General features: G+C 35.3%; 1 protein-coding gene across 10 annotated transcripts in view; it reads right to left on the bottom strand.

Moving 5' to 3' along the window:
* Positions 1–14274, bottom strand: part of DOCK7 (dedicator of cytokinesis 7) — a 211794-nt gene that overhangs the window by 93153 nt on the left and 104367 nt on the right. For all 10 annotated transcript variants that reach the window (XM_060304849.1, XM_060304856.1, XM_060304861.1 and 7 more), the window contains exons 19-22: positions 11923–12009; positions 7503–7734; positions 4273–4437; positions 1687–1856 (exon numbers count right to left, since the gene is read on the bottom strand). In XM_060304849.1, coding sequence (XP_060160832.1) covers positions 1687–1856; positions 4273–4437; positions 7503–7734; positions 11923–12009 — 654 coding nt within the window. The remainder of the gene's footprint in view (positions 1–1686; positions 1857–4272; positions 4438–7502; positions 7735–11922; positions 12010–14274) is intronic.

Raw genomic sequence — 14274 nt, 5'->3', positions numbered from 1 at the left:
TTTTATGAACCACTTGAAAAAAGACAAATAATCATTCCAATACATGTACACTTTTGTTCTAAATCTTGATGTTATAATCTATCAAATACATCATATATAAAGGAAAACTCTAGAATTATGCTAAATGAAGCATAATGCAAATCTTACAGAAATTAAGAGATGTTTCAAAAGTAGAACCTTGAGAAAAATGGCGTCTAAAGCTCTTTAATAGGAAAATTTCTTATAATTCACAAATGAGATTCATTCCACTGAAGAACTGTATTTACGTATGTAAATTATGTTAAGTATTACCTCCATTACAATGAGAAAAGATCAAGAATGAAGACAAGGATAAAAAACCTTCTCTTCCTAGACATGGAAAGATATGTGGAGGGAGAAAAGCCGTCTCTTTTGTAATTCCTATATTACTCAGGTTACTCTGCAGTAACCATGTAAATACATCTGAACATCATTTTCTCAAAAGTTCACAAAAAGTGAAAGTTTGTTTAATTAGAGTAACACCTATTTGGATCTTTAAGTTATTGAAATTCATGTTTAATTTATTTTTTAAATTATAAGGCTACAAAATATTTTTTTTATCTGTAAGAAATTACTTTAAAAAATGTATTTTTGATCTGTGAGAAATTACTTTCAAATTACGTAAAAGGTACTTTAAAATGCGCAATGCTAAAGTTTATTAGAAGTGTCTGAATGTAAAATTTCTGTAACTATATGAGTAGATTTAAGTAATTCTGATGTGTTTGATCCATATTCAAGTATTTCACACAAACAAGCTCAGATCATTAAAAAAATAATAAGGTCTATTTAGTTCAGGATAAGGGTTAAACACAGACCCCAGAACACGTTTACTAATTCTTCCTCATATCCTAATTAACAGACTAAAATGCCAAAGAAAAGTTGGCTGTGATTCCATAACAAAGGTATCTTCCTTCTTTCTAATAGCAAAAAATCAATTTAAAATGGTTTGGTCAAAACCCAGCATAATGTGATTTCTTGGCCTCAGTCTTACTGTTCTTTTTTTCCACTTTGATTTTTCAAACTCTGAGTTATTTTTGTACTTTAACTATAGAAAGGTAATGACTACTTGTTCCTTAAGTATATTTTGGGGGGTAATAAAGATTGATGCTTACATAAAATATAGCTGGATCTTATATTGGCTGGCCTCTCCCTTATTGTCTGGGATAATCACTAACCATGACTAAATAAATCATATTTTTCTAATACTGGTGCATCTTACATAGAGTTTTCCATGTGAAATGTAGCTCTATTAATTGTTAATCATTGTTCTTGATATTTTTGGAGAAGGGAGGCTCATATTTTAAGTTGATAGTATGTCCCAACTACACAGCAGTCACAGGTCTCTTTTAATCCTCTAGAAAATCAATCTAACCATTTTTCACATGATAATCAGACAGACAATGAGTCGTATGTGACTGGTCATCCTGCACAAATGTTTTAATTTGGCAGATATTCTTGAGCAGAGCGCACAAACCAGTTTGTAATAGCAGAAACATTTAATAGAAACATCAAACATTTATGTGTTCACTGATAGAATAGAAACGTACAATTTCTTTCTTATTACTAACTCAAATACACTTTAAAATTAAGAAAAAGTAAAACAATTGGACATTTCTCATTTGTTCACAACCTGAAAACCAAATTTATAGATGTGTATCTTCAGTTTACCTTACTGCCGATGATTGACCGTACTTCATCATCTGGTGACGTGGGAGTTCCAGATATATCTGGATTACTATTACTAAGGCTCCGAGAACGATTTAAATTAAGGCTTGCAGGTCTCACAGCAGATCTAGCCATTGTGGCATAATGCACTGATCCTCCCAAACCCCCAGGACCTAGAGGTGTACATAAAATAACATATAATTAAGCAAAAAATTAATCAGCAAAGGACCTGAAAAAATCTCTTCCACTTTACAAAATTCCACAAAGATTATAAATTGCTTTTATTTCTAAATGAAAATACTATAAATAAGAAAAACACGCCAGACCTAGTGATAGCTATACAAAGAATTTATTTTACAGCAGCTGACAAAACCATGTGAATTATAAATACAATCATTATCTCTTCAATGTTTCTGATTATTACATGTACAATAAAAAACAAAAGTAATAAGAAACATACACAAACGTTACCTTTCCTTATATATGAGGGTGTCTAAGACCCAAAATGCTCCAGCTAATATCTTTTCCTTTTTTCCCACCCCTCCTGCTCTGCCCCTTGAAACACAGTCACTAAGAGGGAGAGCCAATTTCCTGTCAATATCTCTTAAATGAAACTATCGCTTAGGTCTCTATCTTTATCAGTGACAATTTTAACTATAACAAAATGGCAACTTTATAATATACATACATAAATGTATACTAAAGATAATTCTCCTAAAAGCCCAGGTTATACAAAAAAAAGCAAAGAATCCCCTTTTTGTCTGAAATCAAGCCTGATACCATTATTCAACCAGGATCTATGAACATAAAGTACCCAACAACTGTATCTCCATTTTTCTTTTTTAAAGAAATCTTTCTGAGTGTCATATTTGCAAATGACACACACCTGTCCACTAAGTAGTTTGTAGTCTTCAGGTCAGCATGTAAAAAAGACATTTTGCAAAATGTGTGAAATTCTAATAGTGTACTGAATGGAACAGTAAATGGAGTAGCATTATATACAGTCCACAGTCACTTATGTACTCAGAGACTCAAGTACTATAATTTTAGAAATCAAGATAGGAAATTATGAGCAAGACTGTAAGAGTCAATTAGCTCTCTTTTTCAATTAAGAAATAAAACGTGCTAAAACTGAGATTACTATTATGCCGAGTTTTCAGAGTGAATGTCATAATTACTTGTCACCATTGTTAATGCTAACAATGACAACAGCTGAAAAGGGCACTTACCATTATCACTAGTGAGGAATGGATGACTCATACAGACAAATATGTAAACAGGTTGAAAGGTATGCACAATATAATCATTAACCTACTAACTGAACAACTAAAGAGTGATTCAAACTAAGACATCCCCCACCACCACCACTACCACCTATGTCATATAAAACAAAAGTAAGTGGCTACTCTGGGCTCTAATATTCAAAAAGGCTGTATGATTTTATTGACCATGAAGAGATCAGAACTCTTCTAGAGGATAATCTTTTACAGTATTGTAAGTTTCACAGGGTTACCAGGAAACTACTGAGCCATCGTATTTCTTCTTTAACGTCCAATAGCACTCTGAATGACAAATATAACATTCTATTTATCTTTTTTTTTTTTTACTGAGATACTGGGGAACTTTATGCACATATTTTTAACACATAATCAAGAGAAAAAACTGAACTGGAAACTGTAAGGAAAACAACTTTGCCATATGTACCCCAAAATGTAGTAAATAAACAATGAGCAGAGATATGTTTTTACTCTTTGAATACAACATCAGGTCCCTAGAGCTGAGCCACAAGTCAACAGCATGTATTATACTGAGAAAAAGAACTCACTTTATTAAGTATCAAGAACAAAATCCTCCACAAATGTCTTTTCTAATAGAAATCACCCTCACTGCTAATTTGGAATTTGGAGCAATAGCCTTTTATTAAACTGTTCACAAACAGCAGTTCGTACGTCAGACTACATAATCATAAATCAAGCTGAGATGACTGCATTAGCCTCAAATAGACTCAGAGAACCTCAGTGGGGATTCTTAAATACTCTTCCTTCCAATTTTACCCATAATGCCTTGCGATGCAACTTTTTTTAAATTTTATTTTTTATACAGCAGGTTCTTATTAGTTATCTATTTTATACATATTGGTGTATATATGTCAATCCCAATCTCCCAATTCATCCCACCACCACCACCTCCCCCTGCCCCGCTTTCCCCCCTTGGTGTCCATCAGTGTCTCTATTTCTACCTTGCAAACTAGTTCATCTGCACCATTTTTCTAAATTATTTATCTTAACTGGGAATGATAAAATGCTTCCAGAGACAGAAGTTATTTTCAAGGTTTATTTCCAAAAATTAATTCAACCAAGATCTCTCTAATTCAACTTAAAGGAAGCTGTATAAATAATGATGCTTTAAAATACAACCTATTTATCCTTTTAACTCCAGTACATAGCATAGTCCATGGCACTTAGCAGGCATTCAACAAATGTCTGCTATTGAATAAATGCATCACACCATGGACTACAAGATTATTTCAATCCTATTACGAACACATAATCTATGCAAGATAGTTTCTTAGTAAAAAGAATAAAATACCTGGTGATGGTGAATTAGGGTAAGTATTCGGTAGGCGAAAAACATAATAGATATATGATGCGAGAAGGCTGCTTCTGCCATGCTGGTCATGATTTCCTTCCAAGTTTTTGTGAAGCCGATTTATAATTGATGCCATGGCTTCAAATGATGCTTGACCTAGATTTACTTTTAAGAAGGAGGAAAATATTTTTCCATTAACTTTTTCAGACTGTAAGTTCCAAAAAGATCAAGGTTTTGCCTTCACTATATGCATTAAGTATAGTGACTACACACAGTAAGCGTATAAAGATGATATTTGATATTAATTTTATGGTATCTTTATGATACTGTATTAACTGAATCAAAAATACTTTTCTTAAAAAAGTGAGAAAAAACTAATTTTACTAATTTAACATGAAAACTATGTGGCTTTGCTTAGTGAGAAAAAAAGAATCATCAAACAGTACCCACTACTTTGTAAAACAATACAAAGCACATGATAAGTAAAAAATCTATCTTACATATAACCTTTGAGAAGTAACTTCTCATTTTAGAGATGACTCTGAGAAACTAAATACCATACATTGAGCACATGTTACTTTTGTTTATAAAATAAAAATTACCAATAAAAGTAGATTATTAAAAATATTAATAGAAAAGAGTTGATAAGCAACTTAATTGAAGTGAGTAGCTCTGTAAAAGGATTAGAAGGAAAAAAGGGTAGAAAACCAGGTTGAGGTAAGACTATAGCACATTAAATGCCAGGCTAAGTAATACCTACCCAGCCATTCAAGTTAGTATATAACAAGAATTTTGCAAAAATTGGGAAATTCTGGTAGCTCAGTGAATAAATGGATAATCCAAACAGCCATTCTGAGCAATAGCGCCTCACATTTTATGATTTATTTAATCAAGACAGGAATTTATGAACAGATAATGAGGTCAATTAAGTTTTCCTAAAAGTGGAAATATCAGATAGAGTGGTCATTTAGAAAGATTAATCTATATATACTGAACTAGAAGAGAGACTAGAAAGAGAGAAACCTAAGCAGGGTTTAGCAATCCTACCTGTGTTCCTGGTTGACTCCTTTTCCTTTTCCTCATAGTAGCTATTCCAAACCATCAGAATCCTTCACAAAACTAGGTCCACTTTACTCCCTTCTCCACAAATCCTGCTTTTTATCTCAGAGTAGAAATTTATAGAGCATGAAAGTCCTGAAATTCTTACTATAAATTTATCAGAATCTGAAACAATTTTTAGTTCCTTTCCAAAGGAAGCAGTGATCGTCTCCTATATAAGAATGATCTATCCACCTTAATTTTTGTCCTACATGCTTGCTTCATTAATTAAAATCTCTTGCACCTCTATATAAATTCTCAAAGCATATAAACATGCTCAAATCTCTCCACTCTTATGCCCTAATCAACCTTGCATCCTCTTCTAACTAAACTTCTCAAAACAGTATAAGCTTTTTGCATTCCTTTCACCATCTGCTGTTTATTACTAAATTCTCTGTAATCTGGTTTCTACTTTCACTATTTGACCAAGACTATTCTCGTTAATTTCACCAGTGGACACTTCTTCAGTATAGTAGATAAGAGTGGGACTCTAGAGTCAGTTACTTGGGTTTGAATCCTTAGGTAAATTTTTTTTCTTTTTTTTTTTTAGCTGTACGCGGGCCTCTCACTGTTGTGGCCTCTCCCATTGTGGAGCACAGGCTCCGGACGCACAGGCTCAGCGGCCATGGCTCACGGGGCTAGCCGCTCCACGGCATGTGGGATCTTCCCAGACCGGGGCATGAACCCGTGTCCCCTGCATCAGCAGGCGGACTCTCAACCACTGCACCACCAGGGAAGCCCCTTAGGTAAATTTTTAAGCGTATGTTCATCATTTTATTCATGAAATCATGAAATTCATACCTATACCTAGAGTTGTAAAGATTTCAAACATTAATATAAATAAAGTACACAGCACAATTCCTGGTACACTGTAAGTGTTGTGGAAATGTTTGTTACTACTGTGATTATTTTACTATACAATCTACAAAAATGAACAATGTTAACTTTTTTTTCTTAAAACCTTCTATGACTTCTGTAACATTACTCTCTACAACATCTCTTCAATATCTCTTAAACTACCCTCTCTTCTCTATCCCACCATCACTGTCTTTTATCAGGACCACAGAATTTTTTGTATAAAATTCAAGATTTCAAATCTGTCTGCCTGCCTCCAGATTTTCTCACTTTCAATCTACCTCCGTGCAAAATCATCCTTATAAAAGCCAACCTAGTCACATTACTTTTCTGATTAAGACCAGATCCTTCAAAGGCTATTGATTCTTACAGAATAATAGTCCAATTTCCTAATGTGTCAAGGACCCTACTTCATCTCCCCTATGACCAATATCATCTCTAATCACTAACCCTTCAATTCATAACTAATTACTTGTAATTCCCCCAAAATTTCCAGGTTAGTTTATCTGTTTGTGTACTATACACATACTGTTTCATTTCCCTGGGCTAGTTATTTACCTGCCAGACTCCTACTCATCTTTAAATGTTCAACCCAAGAATCACCTCTACTTACAAGTGTCCCTAAAAAAATCTCAAGGAGTTGAATACTATTCTCCTTTGTGCCACCACTTAATACAAAACTTCTATAACAAGTTAGCTGAAATTTCTCACAAACTCAACTACTTTGCAGGATTGGGTGGAAGCTGTTAGCAAAAGTAAAGGAATGAATCTTGGAAAAAAGGTAGGAAACCTAAATACCTCTCCTTCAAGAAAAACTCACAAGAAAAAGAAGATAGAGATTTTGAGTCAACGAAGAGAATAATAGCTATATTAAATAGAGGATAGCAGATGAGTGAAAATGTAGATTATAAGTCATGTAAAACACAATATGATTTATCAGTTGCATGTTTTCTTAACTAGTCTATGAGATCCTTAAAATCAGAAACCATGCCTTTGTCAGTGCCTATCACTGTATGGTACATATTAAGTGCTTAATAAATATTTGGTGAGTGAATAAATAAATTTGTTTTCATAATTTGAGTAAAAGTCTATATGGCACATTTTATAGAAACAAAAGAAAGTTATTTTCCAGCATTAGAAACAAGTAAGTAACAACGCCCCACAAAGTCAAACACAGTCCTTATAGAGATGGCAAAAAGGAATCATGAGTGTGTTTCTGTAAAAGTTAGAAATGCTGAATGATAAATTTCATGATTCCCCCAACATAGGTAAATTACCTATTTGGCCAGCAATGACAGGAGGTCTAACAACTAAAAGTATCAGTTTATCAAGCAGAAGATAAAGAAATCGGACCACTGGTTCCAACTGAGATGAATTCAATGCTGCAATACTGCTCTTCAATTCATTTTCTAAGTTATTTTCCATGATTCGCATGTCTCCAATTCGGACTGGGAACATGTGTTCATCCAGAGCATTCACCAGAGCAAAAAACTTATCAAGATAAGGATCCTAAAACAAAGAATGAACAGAGGCACTAAACAATTATAACTTCATACATTCCACAAACTATGGACCACTGATATCTCATATTAATTGATAATACAAAAAAGTACATATTCGTATATACAAACATTGTTTCCAATTAAATACATCTATTCTCAGCTATTATTGTAAAGTAGCCACTTCAAATACTATTGATTACTCAAAAAAACTGTTGATATTAGGATTTCTTTTTCCAGTGTGAGTCTGCCTTATTGTTTTAGAGCTCAATTATAATGGCGAGTGTGTCAGTAACCTACCTGAGCCCATTATTAATTTATTACCTCTTAGCTCCATCCAAATCCACCATCTTTTCCACATTTTGTAATTCTGGAGCTAGACTCTTCAAACTACATTTGTCCTTTGTCAGCTGGCTTGTGATAGGCTCTGACAACAGAGGGTATGGGAAACAGTCTGCTAGGCTTGAGGAGTTAGAAGGGAATCTTCTTCCTCCTGTTTGCTTTCCTAATGGCAGCGAGTAGACGTGCATGCTGTGGCTCAGAGGTGAGGGACATGGGCAGCAGTGGTGGCTCTCACAGTTCCACAGCAGGAGCTCTCTACCAAGCTTCCTCAATACTACAGCATGGCAGGCACTGTGTTCCTGTAGCAGCGGTGTCCTCTCCTCAGAGGTCTGACTCACATCCTTCAAGATCTTGCTCTAGGTTTCTAGGTTCCTTCCTCCCTTACCACTTTCTGCAATTGCTATCTTTGTTACAATCAGAATTCTCTTTTAACCCATTTAGTAGTGAATCACCTTTAACTTAGTTAACCATTATTTATTTGCAGGTTTTCTCCACTCAAATTACTGGCAGTTTCTATCTCCTGACTAAATCCTAACTGCTATTATTTAACCTCCTTCTACACTGATAGAACCACAATCTTATTTAAAGCAGTAATGTGCCTGCTCTTTGAGCCTCCTTTATATCTACAGATGACCGAGTTCTGACCAATGGATGTGAGAAAAAGGCTACTGAAACTCTGGGAAGACTTTTACTTAGTTAACAATGAAAATAAACTTTAAGAAAAGGCAGTAATGCTAAACAACTTCACATTTATAATTTTAATACTGTTCTAATTTTATATGTTTTAAATGAATAAAAATAATTCTATTGAATTCTAACTATATATCCAGTAAATTTCAAAGCACCTACAAGCAAAGTACAAAACATCATAAAAAACATTTATTGTCTTCAATTGATCCTTTAAAAAAGATTATAACACATGATAAAATTATATTACAGAGTTGTAAAATTTTATAAGCTTTTGAGTTTCAGTCACAGGACTGTGAATGTCAGGGGGCTACACACTAGACACTTCCACTCTATTCTTCCTCTACATTCTATAGATTCTAAATCATCTCTATGAAATATTTTGCCCCAAATCCTTCCTTGTTACATTAAGACAATACATGTATCTACCTGCCTCCATAAAAATAAAAGCCAGGAGTAAAACACAAATATATTACCAACACTAGAAAAAGAGAACACTAACAATGATTACAGGATTCAAAAAAACATTGAAAAATAATGTATTTGTATACTTAAGAAGATATCATGTGATATTAAGAATAATTTTATTAAGGGAAGGAATATATTTAAACAGTATACTATAATGTCAACCTTCTCATTATCAGAAGAATAAGGTCTATAGGAAACATAAGCATATCTAACAACAGAAAAGTAAAAACTCCACTGGAGCATTATTTTACTAGGATCTACCTGCATACTGATAAATAAAATGTATATACTACCTTTTTGCTGTTTGTTTGTTTGTTTTTTTCTTGGCTGTGCTGGGTCTCCGTTGCTGCGCGTGGCCTTTCTCTAGTTGCAGTGAGCGGGGGCCACTCTTGGTTGCAGTGCACGGGCTTCTCATTGCGGTGGCTTCTCCTGTTACAGAGCACGGGCTCTAGGCACGCCGGCTTCAGTATTTGCAGCACATGGGCTCAGTACTTGCGGCACGCAGGCCCTACAGCATGTGGGCTTCAGCAGTTGCGGCACGTGGGCTCAGTAGCTGTGGCGCACAGGCTGTAGGGCACATGGGCTTCAGCAGTTGCAGCACACGGGCTCAGTAGTTGTGGCTCATGGGCTCTAGAGTGCAGGCTCAGTAGTTGTGGCGCACGGGCTTAGATGCTCCACGGCATGTGGGATCTTCCCGGACCAGGGATCAAACCCATGTTTCCTGCATTGGCAGGAGGATTCTTAACCACTGCGCCACCAGGGAAGTCCTTTGCTGTTGTTTTAAAACGTGATATAGAGCACCCTGTCTTTTTACTTTCCCTACCTCACTGTGCAGAAAACAGTTAACATAGCAAGCTTAAGACATTTCAAAGGCCTGCTTACAAGGTTGGCCCTTGGCTGGCATCTGGGAACTTGGATTTCAGGAGGGTTCCCACTGATAGGCGATTGCTCACTATACCTAAACTGTTTGTGCAAGCAATATGGTTTATGCTTAATACCTGCTTTCCTTTTGCAAATCTAGGATTTTGGTATGTGTTAGGCAGAGGGTGTCTACGAGACAAGCCTATGGCAAAAACTCTGGGAACTGAGCTTCCCTGGTAGACAACATTTCACATGTGCTGTTTCAATTTATCCTCTATGACTTCATAGGAGAAAACTCTTGGAAGCCTGTGTCCTATTTCATCTAGACTTGACCTCTTTCCCCTTACCTTATTTTTCTTTATATCTTTCACTAAAATAAATCACAGCTGTGAATATGACTATATGCTGAGTCCTGTGAGTTCTGCTAGAAAATAACAGAACTTAAAGGTGGCCTTGGAAACCCCTGCATACCACCCCTTGCCTTTTCAAGTTGGAGAACCCACATATTCTATTTTGAACACCCGCCTCTTCTCACTCTACATTTTCTCCCTGGAAAATCACATTCACTAGTACAGTTTCAGCTATCACATTTATTCTGTTACCCCCCAAACCTAAACTCCTAATTAATTACAACTGCCTATAGGACATCTTCATCTGAAGTGCCCAGGCACTTCAAACTCAAAAATAAACTCATTATAGCCCGATAATTTATCTCCCTTAGTATGCTCCCAAATTTACTTCTCTCACACTTACTATTTACGTTAGAAATCACCACACACCCTAAATTCTGTGGCATTCAAGGTCCTTCATAATCTTTTACCAGCCTGGTCTTCTATGCTCATATACCATGATTTCCCACATACTTTAAACTGCAGTCACACCAGATTAATTACCCTTCCTTCGGCAGATTACTGCCTCTTTGCACTTGCTTTTTACCAATTGCATTGTCTACCCTCTCTCTGTATGGTAAATGCCTACTCACCAATGCAACTCAGTTCCCAGCAAAACAAACAACTCTCTCTCTGTACTTGAAAGGATTTAGTTCATATATCTAACATAATACTAGTTTTATTATAATTATTTTTGCACTTCCTCCTATTTCACTGTAAGGTACTTTAAGGGCAGGCTCTTTCCTTCACAGGTAACAACGTCCCTGACCTCACAGAGTTTACAGTCTAATGGGGGAAAGAACCAATAAACAAAGGATATGAATGCCTTTATATGTACACACACACACACACACAGTGAGAGAAAGCAAAAGTGCAAGAGCACGCAAACGAAAATAAGAAGCAGTAAGGAGTACAGGGTCAGACGATACAGAGTGATGGAGCTGCTATGTTTAAGAGTCACCAGCAAAGGCTTGTCTGAGGTAAGGAGAAGCCTTAATGAAGAGAAGTCAAATGAATGTGAGAAGGAAAAGCATTCCGGCTAAAGAAAGAGTAAATACAAAGGCTTTGAAAAGAGCTTGACACATTCCAGAAATATAGTGATCCCTAAGAACCCTTTCCATTTGAAATATCTAAGTCTATGAGAAGTAAAACGAGCTGGATGATGGTTTTTCAACTCTAATTATTCTGCTATATTCTAGAAACTTAGAAAAAAAAATCACTTAATTTTCAAAATGAAGTCAATAACATTTTGAAAAGCAAAATATTTGCTTTTGTTCACATTAAATGATATTTTATTGATTCCTTTAAAAAGTAACTTCCAAACCTATACATTTTTAACTGATATATAGTCTCATAAATCTTATAGCAGACAAAACTGATTTAAGTTCTAGACAAAATGTTCAATTCATTTAAGTGAAATTTGATCACAAAAATTATTAAAACTCACTTACCTGTGTATGGATAGATGAAACAGCAACAACTTCAACATTAAAAACACCTTTGTGATTATCTACCCATTTCATGCCAGGTAGAGGAACCTATAAGATATTGAATACAATGACCACAGATGCTTAACTTGATTATGAATTCTGAAACAAATGTGAATTATGAAAAAAAATTACAATATCTCAATGAGAAAAAATACTGTGGAAATATATTTTATGCACTACAAATAAATGTAGAACTTATATTTTGTTCTTATTAGAAAAATCAATATGTTTCCTACAAGAGAAGTAAAAGGCTCAAGGAGCAAAAGGCAGAAAATATACACTCAAAATTCTATCTTCCCAGAAACATATACCTTTATATCATTCCAGATCTTCCCTTACGCACATGTATTTTTAAATACACCCTTACATAGGTGATATATCAAACATATTATATTGAAACCTGTTTTTCACCTATTACATTGTGAATCTCTTTTTATGCCAATAACTTCACATCTACAATATCTTCATGGCTTAACAGTATCCTATTTTCTTTATTTTAAACACTTCTATTATGTTTTAATTGGGCTTTAAAATATTCATAAGCAAAGGAAGTCTATTGTTTTAAGGATTAGAAAACATTTTTTTCTGATATAAATTGCTAGCAGTGTTAATTAAAATCATATCACAAAAATTATTTTTAAAAGGGAGTACATCAGTTCTCTCTATTCTTCCTGCTGAGTACAGCTAGAAACCCTGAACATGATACAGAAAATAAACATAAAGACTGAAAGGGGAGAGAAGGATGCAGACAGGCTAGGGACCTCAGGATACAAGGAACTATAAGGCAGTGTTTCCTGGGGTTTAGTTTTGCCTCATGTATCCTGGGCTAGTTGCTAGAGAAGCTGGCAACCCAGAATTGCCAAAAGAAACAGACAAAAAAAAAAACAACAACTCCAGGAAAAGCCTGCTCCCTCTAGTCAAATGCAACAATTGCCCTAATCTGGCCAAACACAAGGAAACAAATCACAGCCCCATTCCACCTCCACAGGCTGAGTGAGGGGCCTAGGTGTCCACCCTCAGCTGGCTATAATGAAGTTCCTCAATCCCTAACCCACCCTCACAAATACTGTCTGGTATCAGAGAAGACAGAGATGGGAACTGGTCCCAGTCCAGTGATAAAAAGTACCTCCACTAATTGTGGGGTTAGTGGAGGCCAATCAGGGAAAAGTAACAAGTTTCCCCCTCACCCTCACAGCCAGGGAGGTGTCAACTGAGGCCCGAAATCCTACCTCCACCCGATAATAAGCCACTCCCAACCCAACGTGGAGTGGGGAATGTGAATCTTTACCTCCACCTGGCAACAGGACCTCCCCCTACTGCTAAAACACAAGACTTATGTAAGATCTAGAGTCATAACATAATACCCAAAATGTTCAGGATGTAACAAAAAATCACACATCATACCAAGAACCAGAAAAATGTCAACTTAAATGAGAAAAGACAATCAACAGACATCAATATTTAGATACTGGACAGATCTGACAAGGAGTTTAAAACAGCCATCAGGGGAAAAAAAAGCTCCACAAGCAATTACAAACATCCTTGAAACAAATGACAAAAATAGAAAGTCTCAGCAAAACAAAACAAAACAAACAAACAACAAAATATATATATACATATATAGGAAGATAGGATTTCTTTCCCATGGTTTTATATTGTTATTATATGAAGAAAATAAAACCAAATAAAGTAAGTTTCCTATTACGAAATTCAATACTAAGTAGGTAAGAAATTCAATATCTTTACTGAGGCAAATAATACAGGTATTGAAACTTTAAAAAAGAAACAAACGCTGGTGGAGTAAATTGAAACTACTCAGCACAAGAAAGAGTACTAGCTCTTTCAACCCAAAACACTCATTTTCAGCTTTAAAAAAAGGACATCCAAATAAAATGTGAACACATACTTCTTTAAAAACAGTCTGCAGCACCAATATCTTCTGGGCACTTGAAGAAATGTAAATAATCAAGCCCCAGCCCAGACCCACCTCATCAGTAACTCTGGGAGTAAGGTTAAACAACTGGTGTTACTACAAACACTCCAGGTGATTTTGATGCATGCTAAAGTAAGAACTACTCTCTTAAAATATTCTAACAAATAGTGTGGCAATAGGAATGGCATAATAGTAGCAGACACTTCTTTAGCACTTTTCATGTGCCTGGTACCATTCTAAATGTTCTACGTACGATTAATCATTCAGTCATCAACATAACCCAATTATTGTAGGCATTAATTATTCTCCTCAATTTACAGATAAGAAAATTCAGGCAGAGAGACTATCTTAATCAGCTCGGTTTGCCACAACAAAATGTC

The sequence above is a fragment of the Globicephala melas genome, chromosome 1 (genome assembly GCF_963455315.2).
Source record: "Globicephala melas chromosome 1, mGloMel1.2, whole genome shotgun sequence".
NCBI lineage: Eukaryota > Metazoa > Chordata > Mammalia > Artiodactyla > Delphinidae > Globicephala > Globicephala melas.
This window is presented reverse-complemented; position numbering and strand designations above follow the sequence as displayed.